The sequence below is a fragment of the Entelurus aequoreus genome, linkage group LG18 (assembly GCF_033978785.1).
Source record: "Entelurus aequoreus isolate RoL-2023_Sb linkage group LG18, RoL_Eaeq_v1.1, whole genome shotgun sequence".
Lineage (NCBI taxonomy): Eukaryota > Metazoa > Chordata > Actinopteri > Syngnathiformes > Syngnathidae > Entelurus > Entelurus aequoreus.
The window spans coordinates 2,005,048-2,020,365 of NC_084748.1; the positions used below are offsets into that span (position 1 = coordinate 2,005,048).

The following is a 15,318-nucleotide window of genomic DNA, read 5'->3' on the forward strand; positions in this document are numbered from 1 at the left end:
GACTGCGTGTCATCTACTAAGACTGCGTGTCATCTACTAAGACTGCGTGTCATCTACTAAGACTGCGTGTCATCTACTAAGACTGCGTGTCATCTACTAAGACTGCGTGTCATCTACTAAGACTGCGTGTCATCTACTAAGACTGCGTGTCATCTACTAAGACTGCGTGTCATCTACTAAGACTGCGTGTCATCTACTAAGACTGCGTGTCATCTACTAAGACTGCGTGTCATCTACTAAGACTGCGTGTCATCTACTAAGACTGCGTGTCATCTACTAAGACTGCGTGTCATCTACTAAGACTGCGTGTCATCTACTAAGACTGCGTGTCATCTACTAAGACTGCGTGTGCATCTACTAAGACTGCGTGTCATCTACTAAGACTGCGTGTCATCTACTAAGACTGCGTGTCATCTACTAAGACTGCGTGTCATCTACTAAGACTGCGTGTCATCTACTAAGACTGCGTGTCATCTACTAAGACTGCGTGTCATCTACTAAGACTGCGTGTCATCTACTAAGACTGCGTGTCATCTACTAAGACTGCGTGTCATCTACTAAGACTGCGTGTGCATCTACTAAGACTGCGTGTCATCTACTAAGACTGCGTGTCATCTACTAAGACTGCGTGTCATCTACTAAGACTGCGTGTCATCTACTAAGACTGCGTGTCATCTACTAAGACTGCGTGTGCATCTACTAAGACTGCGTGTGCATCTACTAAGACTGCGTGTCATCTACTAAGACTGCGTGTCATCTACTAAGACTGCGTGTGCATCTACTAAGACTGCGTGTCATCTACTAAGACTGCGTGTGCATCTACTAAGACTGCGTGTGCATCTACTAAGACTGCGTGTCATCTACTAAGACTGCGTGTGCATCTACTAAGACTGCGTGTCATCTACTAAGACTGCGTGTCATCTACTAAGACTGCGTGTCATCTACTAAGACTGCGTGTCATCTACTAAGACTGCGTGTCATCTACTAAGACTGCGTGTCATCTACTAAGACTGCGTGTCATCTACTAAGACTGCGTGTCATCTACTAAGACTGCGTGTGCATCTACTAAGACTGCGTGTGCATCTACTAAGACTGCGTGTCATCTACTAAGACTGCGTGTCATCTACTAAGACTGCGTGTGCATCTACTAAGACTGCGTGTCATCTACTAAGACTGCGTGTCATCTATTAAGACTGCGTGTGCATCTACTAAGACTGCGTGTGCATCTACTAAGACTGCGTGTCATCTACTAAGACTGCGTGTCATCTACTAAGACTGCGTGTGCATCTACTAAGACTGCGTGTGCATCTACTAAGACTGCGTGTGCATCTACTAAGACTGCGTGTCATCTACTAAGACTGCGTGTGCATCTACTAAGACTGCGTGTCATCTACTAAGACTGCGTGTGCATCTACTAAGACTGCGTGTCATCTACTAAGACTGCGTGTGCATCTACTAAGACTGCGTGTCATCTACTAAGACTGCGTGTGCATCTACTAAGACTGCGTGTGCATCTACTAAGACTGCGTGTGCATCTACTAAGACTGCGTGTCATCTACTAAGACTGCGTGTCATCTACTAAGACTGCGTGTGCATCTACTAAGACTGCGAGTGCATCTACTAAGACTGCGTGTCATCTACTAAGACTGCGTGTGCATCTACTAAGACTGCGTGTCATCTACTAAGACTGCGTGTGCATCTACTAAGACTGCGTGTGCATCTACTAAGACTGCGTGTCATCTACTAAGACTGCGTGTGCATCTACTAAGACTGCGTGTCATCTACTAAGACTGCGTGTGCATCTACTAAGACTGCGTGTCATCTACTAAGACTGCGTGTCATCTACTAAGACTGCGTGTGCATCTACTAAGACTGCGTGTCATCTACTAAGACTGCGTGTGCATCTACTAAGACTGCGTGTGCATCTACTAAGACTGCGTGTCATCTACTAAGACTGCGTGTCATCTACTAAGACTGCGTGTCATCTACTAAGACTGCGTGTCATCTACTAAGACTGCGTGTCATCTACTAAGACTGCGTGTGCATCTACTAAGACTGCGTGTCATCTACTAAGACTGCGTGTCATCTACTAAGACTGCGTGTGCATCTACTAAGACTGCGTGTGCATCTACTAACTCTACTATGTGGAATATGGGAACATGATGGAAATGGACCCTGCTTCCCATGCTCACACACCTGCAAAGCAATCCCACCTCCACCTCCTGCACCTCCACCTCCTCCACCTCCTGCTCCTGCAAAGCAATCCCACCTCCTGCACATCCACCTCCTGCTCCTGCAAAGCAATCCCACCTGCACCTCCTGCACCTGCAAAGTAGTCCCACCTCCACCTCCTCAGCCAACACAATGTTTGAAATAAAGGAGGGTGGGTAAATGAGGCCTCCTGGTAGACACCTGACATGGTCCGGAACAAGCTGCTGTGTGGCATGTCAGTGGGGGGGGGAAGGGAAGGGGAGATGGGCCCAGGGGGGCTATGAAAACTCACTGGTACCACCACCATTCATCCCACATTCCTGGGTGGGGTCTGCACTCTCTCACTGTAATTGTTGAAGGTGGTGTTGTGTGGAGGTGGAAGTGACTTCATGGGTCAACTGGTGGTGTGGTGTTGACACAACAGTACGCTGGTGGACTGAAACGCTTGTTAGTGCTGGACTGAGACCTCCCATGTGGACACCTTCATTCCTGCTCAGTCGCTCTTAGAAGCACCCACAGGAGCTTTTTCAACAGGGGCAGGGATATATATATATATATATATATATATATATATATATATATATATATATATATATATATATATATATATATATATATATATATATATATATATATATATATATATATATATATATATATATATATATATATATATATATATATATATATATATATATATATATAGTATATATATATACAGTGTATATATATATATATATATATAGTATATATATACAGTATATATATACAGTATATATATATATATATATATATATATAATTTTTTATATATAATATATATATATATATATATATTTATTATTTTTTATATATAAATTATATATATATATATATAGTATATATATATATATATATATATATATATATATATATATATATATATATATATATATATATATATATATATATATATATATATATATATATATATATATGTATATATATATATATTAGGGCCGCAACTAACGATTAATTTGATAATCGATTAATCTGTCGATTATTACTTCGATTAATCGATTAATAATCGGATAAAAGAGACAAACTACATTTCTATCCTTTCCAGTATTTTATTGAAAAAAAACAGCATACTGGCACCATACTTATTTTGATTATTGTTTCTCAGCTGTTTGTACATGTTGCAGTTTATAAATAAAGGTTTATTTAAAAAAAATATATATATATATATATATATATATATTTTTTTTTTTTAAAAGCTTCTGCGCATGCGCATAGCATAGATCCAACGAATCGATGACTAAATTAATTGGCAACTATTTTTATAATCGATTTTAATCGATTTAATCGATTAGTTGTTGCAGCCCTAATATATATATATATATATATATATATATATATATATATATATATATATATATATATATATATATATATATATATATATATATATATATATATATATATATATATATATATATATATATATATATATATATATATATATATATATAAAAATTATATATCCATCCATCCATCCATTTTCTACCGCTTGTCCCTTTTGGGGTCGCGGGGGGTGCTGGGGCCTATCTCAGCTGCATTCGGGCGGAAGGCGGGGTACACCCTGGACAAGTCACCACCTCATCGCAGGGCCAACACAGATAGACAGACAACATTCACATTCACATTCACACACTAGGGCCCATTTAGTGTTGCCAATCAACCTATCCCCAGGTGCATGTCTTTGGAGGTGGGAGGGGCCTATCCCCAGGTGCATGTCTTTGGAGGTGGGAGGGGCCTATCCCCAGGTGCATGTCTTTGGAGGTGGGAGGAAGGAAACCCAGGCAGTCACAGGGAGAACATGCAAACTCCACACAGAAAGATCCCGAGCCCGGGATTGAACTGAGGACTACTCAGGACCTTCGTATTGTGAGGCAGACGCGCTAACCCCTGGTCCACCGTGCTGCCCAAAAATATAATGCTAAAAACAGATATTATATAAAGACAGAACTTTGTGTCAGCTTTTTATTATATATTATTATTTCGATATTATATAGATATTGTTTTAAAACAGATGTTATGTATATTTAAAGACAAAACTTTGAGTCATAGGTGACTAATTATATTATCATTAATTACAAGTTTGAAATGTTTAGATTTTTCTCATTACGTTCCTACTTTTTGCTTTTTAAAAAAACAAAATACTCATGTTTTTCCCCATGTAGGAATACAATATGAATAGTATGATTATGTAAGTACATAAGCTAGTGTGTCAAAAAGTCTGCTTGTACGAAAATAGTAATGTTCAGTTACACATTTAACAGTGTTTATTATTGTTGATGTCATTTCTCAAATTAATTAATTCATAAATTAGTATCATTTAATTTTATGATTAACTAATTAACTAAACTTTGTTTACATTTAAAGTATATTTCATTTTAATTTCGAGAGCATCTAATATTCCAGATCAGGGGTTTCCAAACTTTTTCCACCAAGGGCCACATACTGAAAAGTCAAGTGTGGGTGGGGGGTTGGGGGCATTTTGATATTATATTATTTTTGAACAACATACTATAAATAGATATTATATATATTCAAACAGATATGATATATATTGAAACTACAACTAATATATTTAGACTACAACTAAGACGCACATCACAACCAAACAGCTGGTGTGTGATAAGTGCAATACTTACAGTATAAACACTTTGTAGGGCACAACAAAAGACTAGACCGGCACATTGAAATGAATGGCAAAGGCTACTTCCTGGCTAGGCAACACAGCGCAGTCTATAAATGGAGTACATAATGCTGCAAATGAGACGCAGATGTGTAAGAAAATTCATCAACTGCACAACAGAGTTATTATCACCTCACAAAAAAGATTTTATATTTAAACAATTTGACCAAAAATTGGTAGTAGGAGAGTGAATCTTTGGGCACCTAACGAGTTGATCCGATTCCTGGGGTGACGATTCCATTCAGAATTGATTCTCCATTAACACGATTCTCCATTCAAAGCCATTCTGGCAATGTTATATTTGCTATAAACCATTCTTCCGCTTATCCGAGATCGGGAGGCATTCCCAGGCCAGCTGGGAGACACAAAGTGTCCTGGGTCTTGCTTGCGGGTCTCCTAGCCGTCCCTAAAACCTCATTGAACATCTTCAAACAGGTCACAGGTGAGATGGCCCAAAAATGTCTTTTCACAAACTGATTCATTTAAAAAAAATAAATAGATTTTTGAAAATGATGACTCAGTTTAGAATCTGATGAATAACAACTTTTATGCAGGTTTAGTTGCGATATCAATGCCCATCGTTACCGTATGGGTTCAAACGTTCATTACGGTGCTTTTAGGACTTTTTGCAGGTGTGTGTGGACCAGGATCATAAATGACACGATACTTTATTTTGAAGGGCACACCTTTTTAATCAGGCTTTTTACTCATCTTGTTAAACTCTCTTCATTTTTATTCTGTTATTTTCTATCTTTCTCATTGCTATTATTATTACTACTGTTATGTTCTAGAGCAGGGGTCAGCAACCTTTTTGAAAGCAAGAGCTACTTCCTGGGTAGTGATTAATGCGAAGGGCTACCAGTTTGATACACACTTAAATAAATTGCCAGAAATAGCCAATTTGCTCAATTGACCTTTAACTCTATGTTATTATTAATAATTAGTGATATTTACACTTAATTGAACGGTTTAAAAGAGGAGAAAACATGAAAAAAATGACAATTAAATTTTAAAACATAGTTTATCTTCAATTTCGACTCTTTAAAATTCAAAATTCAACCGAAAAAAGAAGAGAAAAACTAGCTAATTCGAATCTTTTTGAAAAAAAATAAAAAAATAATTCATGGAACATCATTAGTAATTTTTCCTGATTAAGATTAATTTTAGAATTTTGGTGACATGTTTTAAATAGGTTAAAATCCAATCTACACTTTGTTAGAATATATAACAAATTGGACCAAGCTATATTTCTAACAAAGACAAATCATTATTTCTTCTAGATTTTACAGAACAAAAATTTTAAAAGAAATTCAAAAGACTTTGAAATAAGATTTAAATTTGATTCTACAAATTTTCCAAATTTGCCAGAATAATTTTTTTTAAAATTTTAATTATAATAAGTTTGAATAAAATATTTCACAAATATTCTTCGTCGAAAAAACAGAAGCTAAAATGAAGAATTCAATTAAAATGTATTTATTATTCTTTACAATAAAAAAAATTTTTTTTACTTGAACATTAATTTAAATTGTCAGGAAAGAAGAGGAAGGAATTTAAAAGGTAAAAATGTGTTTAAAAATCCTAAAATCATTTTTAAGGTTGTATTTTTTCTCTAAAATTGTCTTTCTGAAAGTTATAAGAAGCAAAGTAAAAAAATTTATGAATTTATTTAAACAAGTGAAGACCAAGTGTTTAAAATATTTTCTTGGATTTTCAAATTCTATTTGAGTTTTGTCTCTCTTAGAATTAAAAATGTCGGGCAAAGCGAGACCAGCTTGCTAGTAAATAAATACAATTTAAAAAATAGAGGCAGCTCACTGGTAAGTGCTGCTATTTGAGCTATTTTTAGAACAGGCCAGCGGGCTACTCATCTGGTCCTTACGGGCTACCTGGTGCCCGCGGGCACCGCGTTGGTGACCCCTGTTCTATTGTATGTTTTTGTTTAATGACTATTGCAATATTTATATATTGTTTTTATATATTTAAAAAAAAGCTCTATACTATTTTATAAATGGTGTTAATTTTTGTTATTCTTCTTTTGAAAGGCACACCTTTTTAATCAGGCTCTCTTCATTTTTGTTCTGTTATTTTCTATTTTTCTCATTGCTATTATTACTTCTATTATGTTCTTTATTTTACGTTTTTGTTTATTAATTATCGGAATATTTATATTATATTTTTATATATTTTAAAAAATGTTATACTATTTTATAGACGGCGTTAATTTGAGTTCTTCTCCATTTTGGACGCCTCAAAAGAGGAATTTCCCCCTCAGTCTGCTGTGCCATGTTAGTGCCAACATTGTGTTTGTTTTCTGTTTTACCTGCATAAAGTGTTGCACTCACCTGTGCAGGAAAAGTGTTATATCAATAAAGTCTGCTTGATTTAAAAAACAACATAGTAGTTATTGCTTGATGGTGGTAAACATGTCCTCAATGGAGGTGAGAAGATCTTCCATCTTGCGAGGTTCATCCATTTTGTCCATTTCTGATGAATGAAATGAGAGCAAGAATGTTCCTGGTCTTCTGATCTCCTGCAGGGGAGTGTGGATTAAAACAGGTCAGCGTGTGGGGGTCAACTAAGGACCCCCGAGGTCAGAAGTCAGGGGCGAGGAAGACCTCTGCATTCCAACAGACTGCTGCCCACCATGCACACACACACACACACACACACACACACACACACACACACACGCACACACACACACACACACACACACACACACACACACACACACACACACACCACACGCACACACTTGATCAATGGAATAACAGGTCAGCTCATTTCCTTTTTGCTTTCCCAGCAGCAGATTGATTTAGAAATATTCCAGCCAGTCATATTAGAGGCACATTCTAGAAATACTATTAAAAAAAACAAGTGTAATAAAAAAGCAAAAAGGAGAAAAAGTTAGTGTTGACTCTAATAAAAAAGTTGCCATGCGAGCTGTTTTTTTATTTATTATTCAAACTGTCATTGCTTAAAATAATAATGAATTAAAATAAATGTTGTTATGAATTATTGACATATTTTAGGCGCCAATAATTCACATCAAATATTTCACTTTTAGGGGGAAATATTGCATATTTTGTGTGTTTGTCATATAAAAAAACGTAAGCTTTCTTTGACAAAAAGAGCATAAAACAAACCAAAAAAAACCATGAAAAAAATTCCAAATAAACCTATAATTGATGGATAGAGCTGAGGTTAATCTAGATATTTAAGTGTTAAAAGTAAATTCCAAATAAACCTATAATTGATGGATAGAGCTGAGGTTAATCTAGAGATTTCAGTGTTAAAGGTAAATAAAAAATAAAAAAAGATTTATTTTTACACTTTTATGAGTTTTGGATTCCAAAGAGTTTTATTGGGATTTGTATTGAAACTGTCATTGCTCAAACATGAATAATTAATTAATATACAATTTGTTAGGAATACTTGGCCTATTTATGGCTTCAATGACTTCTCATCAAACATCACACTTTGAAGGGGTTTTTTCAGGAAAATGTTGTATATTTTTGTTATAAATAATCAATTTGCTTATGGCTCCAATGACTTCACATCAAGCATTCCACTTTGAACTTTATTTTGGAGGAAAATATTACACATTTTGTGTTTTTGCGACTAAAAAGAGGGTTTTGACAAAAAGAGCATAAAACATAAACAAACAAAAAAATAACTTTTTTTATCGACAAATCTGGAGATTTATGCGCTATATAAATAAATTAAATAATAATAATAATAAGATATGACTTATTTAAATGACTGAGACCCTTCTGGGTCCCCGGGACCAAACTTGGAAGGAAGCCCTGAAGGTAAAAAAAAAAATTATAATTATATATTGTATTGGTTTTGAAAGGAAACATATCAAAATGGGCCCCGCATGCTTTAATGTGATCAGTACGTATGTGGCCCTCAGTGGATACGTTTGGGCCCCCATTGTCTAAAGCAGGGCTCACCCACCTTTTTGAAAGCAAGAGCTACTTCTTGGGTAGTGATTAATGCGAAGGGCTACCAGTTTGATACACACTTCAATAAATTGCCAGAAATAGCCAATTTGCTCAATTGACCTTTAACTCTATGTTATTATTAATAATTAATGATATTTACACTTAATTGAACGGTTTAAAAGAGGAGAAAACACGAAAAAAATGACAATTAAATTTTGAAACATAGTTTATCTTCAATTTCGACTCTTTAAAATTCAAAATTCAACCGGAAAAAAAAGAGAAAAACTAGCTAATTCGAATCTTTTTGAAAAAAATAAAAAAATAATTTATGGAACATCATTAGTAATTTTTCCTGATTAAGATTAATTTTAGAATTTTGGTGACATGTTTTAAATAGGTTAAAATCCAATCTACACTTTGTTAGAATATATAACAAATTGGACCAAGCTATATTTCTAACAAAGACAAATCATTATTTGTTCTAGATTTTCCAGAACAAAATTTTTAAAAGAAATTCAAAAGACTTTGAAATAAGATTTAAATTTGATTCTACAAATTTTCCAAATTTGCCAGAATAATTTTTTAAAAATTTTTAATCATAATAAGTTTGAAGAAATATTTTACAAATATTCTTCGTCGAAAAAACAGAAGCTAGAATGAAGAATTAAATTAAAATGTATTTATTATTCTTTACAATAAAAAAAATAAATGTACTTGAACATTGATTTAAATTGTCAGGAAAGAAGAGGAAGGAATTTAAAAGGTAAAAAGGTATATGTGTTTAAAAATCCTAAAATCATTTTTAAGGTTGTATTTTTTCTCTAAAATTGTCTTTCTGAAAGTTATAAGAAGCAAAGTAAAAAAAATAATGAATTTATTTAAACAAGTGAAGACCAAGTCTTTAAAATATTTTCTTGGATTTTCAAATTCTATTTGAGTTTTGTCTCTCTTAGAATTAAAAATGTCGGGCAAAGCGAGACCAGCTTGCTAGTAAATAAATACAATTTAAAAAATAGAGGCAGCTCACTGGTAAGTGCTGCTATTTGAGCTATTTTTAGAACAGGCCAGCGGGCTACTCATCTGGTCCTTACGGGCTACCTGGTGCCCGCGGGCACCGTGTTGGTGACCCCTGCTCTAAAGTGATGTAAAGTTGTCTCAGCACACTATTTCCTTCTTTTTTAGATTACTGCCATCCCAGAAAGGACAAAACCCGGTGAGTACTTTTTGTTTGGACTCCTTGTCATGTTTGTGTTGTTGTTTGGACTCCTTGTCATGTTTGTGTTGTTGTTTGGACTCTGCTGCTGTTGTCATGTGAGGAGAACCTTCAGTAGACTTCCTGAGTGGTCTTCTTGTGTGTCGAGAGAGTGGATGAGTGTAAGATCTGCTCAGATGACTGGCTTGATGTTTGTCCTTGATAAGGATCCAGACTCATCTGACCTGCCGCCTGTCTGAGATAAGAACCAGACTGCTGGTCCGGTGTCCATGACTCAAACATGCGTCTGTTTACACAAATATTGCTCACTCAGAATGACAAACACATTCATTCCACACCTAATTACAGATGAACTGTCAAACCTTCACTCTCAGGACAACTTTTATTCAAAGAGAACTGCACTTGTTGGGGGAATTGTTCTCATCACTCATGTAAGACTAAAAAAACAAATTTTTTTTTAAAAATGTTATGCATTCTAAATAGTAAATAAAGGTTAGTAAAAGTCAGCTAACGGAAGTCGCTCTAAAAGACCTCAATCAATGTTTTATACACATGCTGTATAAAGAATATATGTCATGTACTAACATTCATAATAATATGTAATATATACATGATGTAAGTATATATGTCATGTAGTAACATTCATAATAACATGTAATATATACATGATGTAAGTATATATGTCATGTAGTAACATTCATAATAACATGTAATATATACATGATGTAAGTATATATGTCATGTAGTAACATTCATAATAACATGTAATATATACATGATGTAAGTATATATGTCATGTAGTAACATTCATAATAACATGTAATATATACATGATGTAAGTATATATGTCATGTAGTAACATTCATAATAACATGTAATATATACATGATGTAAGTATATATGTCATGTAGTAACATTCATAATAACATGTAATATATACATGATGTAAGTATATATGTCATGTAGTAACATTCATAATAACATGTAATATATACATGATGTAAGTATATGTCATGTAGTAACATTCATAATAACATGTAATATATACATGATGTAAGTATATATGTCATGTAGTAACATTCATAATAACATGTAATATATACATGATGTAAGTATAAATGTCATGTAGTAACATTCATAATAACATTTAATATATACATGATGTAAGTATATATGTCATGTAGTAACATTCATAATAACATGTAATATATACATGATGTAAGTATATATGTCATGAAGTAACATTCATAATAACATGTAATATATACATGATGTAAGTATATATGTCATGTAGTAACATTCATAATAACATGTAATATATACATGATGTAAGTATATATGTCATGTAGTAACATTCATAATAACATGTAATATATACATGATGTAAGTATATATGTCATGTAGTAACATTCATAATAACATTTAATATATACATGATGTAAGTATATATGTCATGTAGTAACATTCATAATAACATGTAATATATACATAATGTAAGTATATATGTCATGTAGTAACATTCATAATAACATGTAATATATACATAATGTAAGTATATATGTCATGTAGTAACATTCATAATAACATGTAATATATACATGATGTAAGTATATATGTCATGTAGTAACATTCATAATAACATGTAATATATACATGATGTTAGTATATATGTCATGAAGTAACATTCATAATAACATGTAATATATACATGATGTTAGTATATATGTCATGTAGTTACATTCATAATAACATTTAATATATACATGATGTAAGTATATATGTCATGTAGTAACATTCATAATAACATGTAATATATACATGATGTAAGTATATATGTCATGTAGTAACATTCATAATAACATGTAATATATACATGATGTAAGTATATATGTCATATAGTAACATTCATAATAACATGTAATATATACATGATGTAAGTATAAATGTCATGTAGTAACATTCATAATAACATGTAATATATACATGATGTAAGTATATATGTCATGTAGTAACATTCATAATAACATGTAATATATACATGATGTAAGGATATATGTAATATCTAGTAACATTCATAATAACATGTACTATATACATGATGTAAGGATATATGTAATATCTAGTAACATTCATAATAACATGTAATATTTACTGAAAAAATTCACTGAAACACTTAGCATCATGTAGCAGTATTGCTAAGTACTAAAATACAAACTATGGACATAATAAAGCAATCACTCACTGTACAATGTCTGCTCTTACTGGGATAGCGATTTTCGTGTCTTCTTCGCCATCTCATGTTTAAGTTGGATGTCAAAGTCGACCAACTTCTCGGTTTATGTCCACAACGTTGTACTATCCAGGTGAGAGGCAGGATTTATCATCTACAATTCACTTTCACCAACACAGAGGCCATGCAGCAGCTCAGTATGGCAACATAGCAGCATAAGCTAGTTAGCTCGGTGAGATCACTGCACGGTTAAAAATAGTTTGTCTGCGTTCGCGCTTATAATAACAATATTGCTAATAATTGGTTAATATTCAGGTCACATGATGTAAATGCAGTATTTTTTGCAGTTTTTGGATGGGCGGAATAATGTACACCCTTTAGCTGCATTGTTAGCCACCTCCTACTTGCCATATTTTATGACTTAGAATGCATTAAAAAAATGGGCAAAATTCCTTAAAAAAAAAAAAAAAGAAAAAGAAAGTGCAGTTACCCGTTTTTTTTCTTTATTAAATGTATTTATATTCATGTTTGATGCAGCCGGACAAGAGGGGGATAAAACAGAGAGACAGCAATAACAACAACAACAACAACAACAACAACAACAACAACAACAACAACAGAACAACATCAGCAAATACAACATGTACAAATATGATAGTAAAAGTCATATCAGAGACTCAGTTAGTGAAGTAAATATGAATAATACAGAAATGACAATGAACATTATTACACTACAAATGGATCAATACAAATACCAATAGAAATATCAATATTGATAATGAATAATAACAATATTACCAACAATACAATTGCTTCAAATGCAACAATACATACATATGTCATGGTAACTGGACGTACACCAAAAAGCAGATACATGGAAGGGAAGAAAGAGAAGTGAACTGTATTAACCTTGTAGATTGTTATCATTTCCGCTTTAAGGAAATGTGAATTGAAGACATTTAAAAATGATCACATGAACGCAGAAATGATCACATGAACGCGTCACACCCACAATCATCAACACTTATGACTTCCTGCTGATGAATGGTGGCCAGTGTCTTCTTCTTATTATTATTATTATTCTTCTTCTTATTCTGTCAACACATCCGATACACTTTATGAATCCACCTTAGGAACATTCCAGGACATCCGACTAGGAATGGACTCACCAGGACATCAGACTAGCGATGGACTCACCAGGACATCCGACTAGGGATGGACTCACCAGGACATCAGACTAGGGATGGACTCACCAGGACATCAGACTAGCGATGGACTCACCAGGACATCCGACTAGGGATGGACTCACCAGGACATCAGACTAGGGATGGACTCACCAGGACATCAGACTAGCGATGGACTCACCAGGACATCAGACTAGCGATGGACTCACCAGGACATCCGACTAGGGATGGACTCACCAGGACATCCGACTAGCGATGGACTCACCAGGACATCAGACTAGGGATGGACTCACCAGGACATCAGACTAGGGATGGACTCACCAGGACATCAGACTAGCGATGGACTCACCAGGACATCAGACTAGCGATGGACTCACCAGGACATCCGACTAGGGATGGACTCACCAGGACATCAGACTAGCGATGGACTCACCAGGACATCAGACTAGGGATGGACTCACCAGGACATCAGACTAGGGATGGACTCACCAGGACATCAGACTAGGGATGGACTCACCAGGACATCAGACTAGCGATGGACTCACCAGGACATCAGACTAGCGATGGACTCACCAGGACATCAGACTAGCGATGGACTCACCAGGACATCAGACTAGAGATGGACTCACCAGGACATCAGACTAGGGATGGACTCACCAGGACATCAGACTAGCGATGGACTCACCAGGACATCAGACTAGGGATGGACTCACCAGGACATCAGACTAGGGATGGACTCACCAGGACATCAGACTAGGGATGGACTCACCAGGACATCAGACTAGCGATGGACTCACCAGGACATCAGACTAGCGATGGACTCACCAGGACATCCGACTAGGGATGGACTCACCAGGACATCAGACTAGGGATGGACTCACCAGGACATCAGACTAGCGATGGACTCACCAGGACATCAGACTAGCGATGGACTCACCAGGACATCAGACTAGCGATGGACTCACCAGGACATCAGACTAGAGATGGACTCACCAGGACATCAGACTATGGATGGACTCACCAGGACATCAGACTAGCGATGGACTCACCAGGACATCAGACTAGGGATGGACTCACCAGGACATCAGACTAGGGATGGACTCACCAGGACATCAGACTAGGGATGGACTCACCAGGACATCAGACTAGCGATGGACTCACCAGGACATCAGACTAGCGATGGACTCACCAGGACATCCGACTAGGGATGGACTCACCAGGACATCAGACTAGGGATGGACTCACCAGGACATCAGACTAGCGATGGACTCACCAGGACATCAGACTAGCGATGGACTCACCAGGACATCCGACTAGGGATGGACTCACCAGGACATCAGACTAGCGATGGACTCACCAGGACATCAGACTAGGGATGGACTCACCAGGACATCAGACTAGGGATGGACTCACCAGGACATCAGACTAGGGATGGACTCACCAGGACATCAGACTAGCGATGGACTCACCAGGACATCAGACTAGCGATGGACTCACCAGGACATCAGACTAGCGATGGACTCACCAGGACATCAGACTAGGGATGGACTCACCAGGACATCAGACTAGCGATGGACTCACCAGGACATCCGACTAGGGATGGACTCACCAGGACATCAGACTAAGGATGGACTCACCAGGACATCAGACTAGGGATGGACTCACCAGGACATCAGACTAGGGATGGACTCACCAGGACATCAGACTAGGGATGGACTCACCAGGACATCTGACTAGGGATGGACTCACCAGGACATCAGACTAGCGATGGACTCACCAGGACATCAGACT

General features: G+C 35.8%; 1 protein-coding gene across 3 annotated transcripts in view; it reads left to right on the forward strand.

The window, feature by feature from the left end:
- The window catches only part of dlc1 (DLC1 Rho GTPase activating protein), a 176,947-nt gene that overhangs the window by 48,964 nt on the left and 112,665 nt on the right, over positions 1-15,318 (forward strand). For all 3 annotated transcript variants that reach the window (XR_009821806.1, XM_062026258.1, XM_062026259.1), the window contains one exon: positions 10,083-10,113. Coding sequence is in view for 2 of the 3 variants with exons in the window: in XM_062026258.1 (XP_061882242.1) it covers positions 10,083-10,113 (31 nt within the window). In the remaining variant the exon portion in view is untranslated. The remainder of the gene's footprint in view (positions 1-10,082; positions 10,114-15,318) is intronic.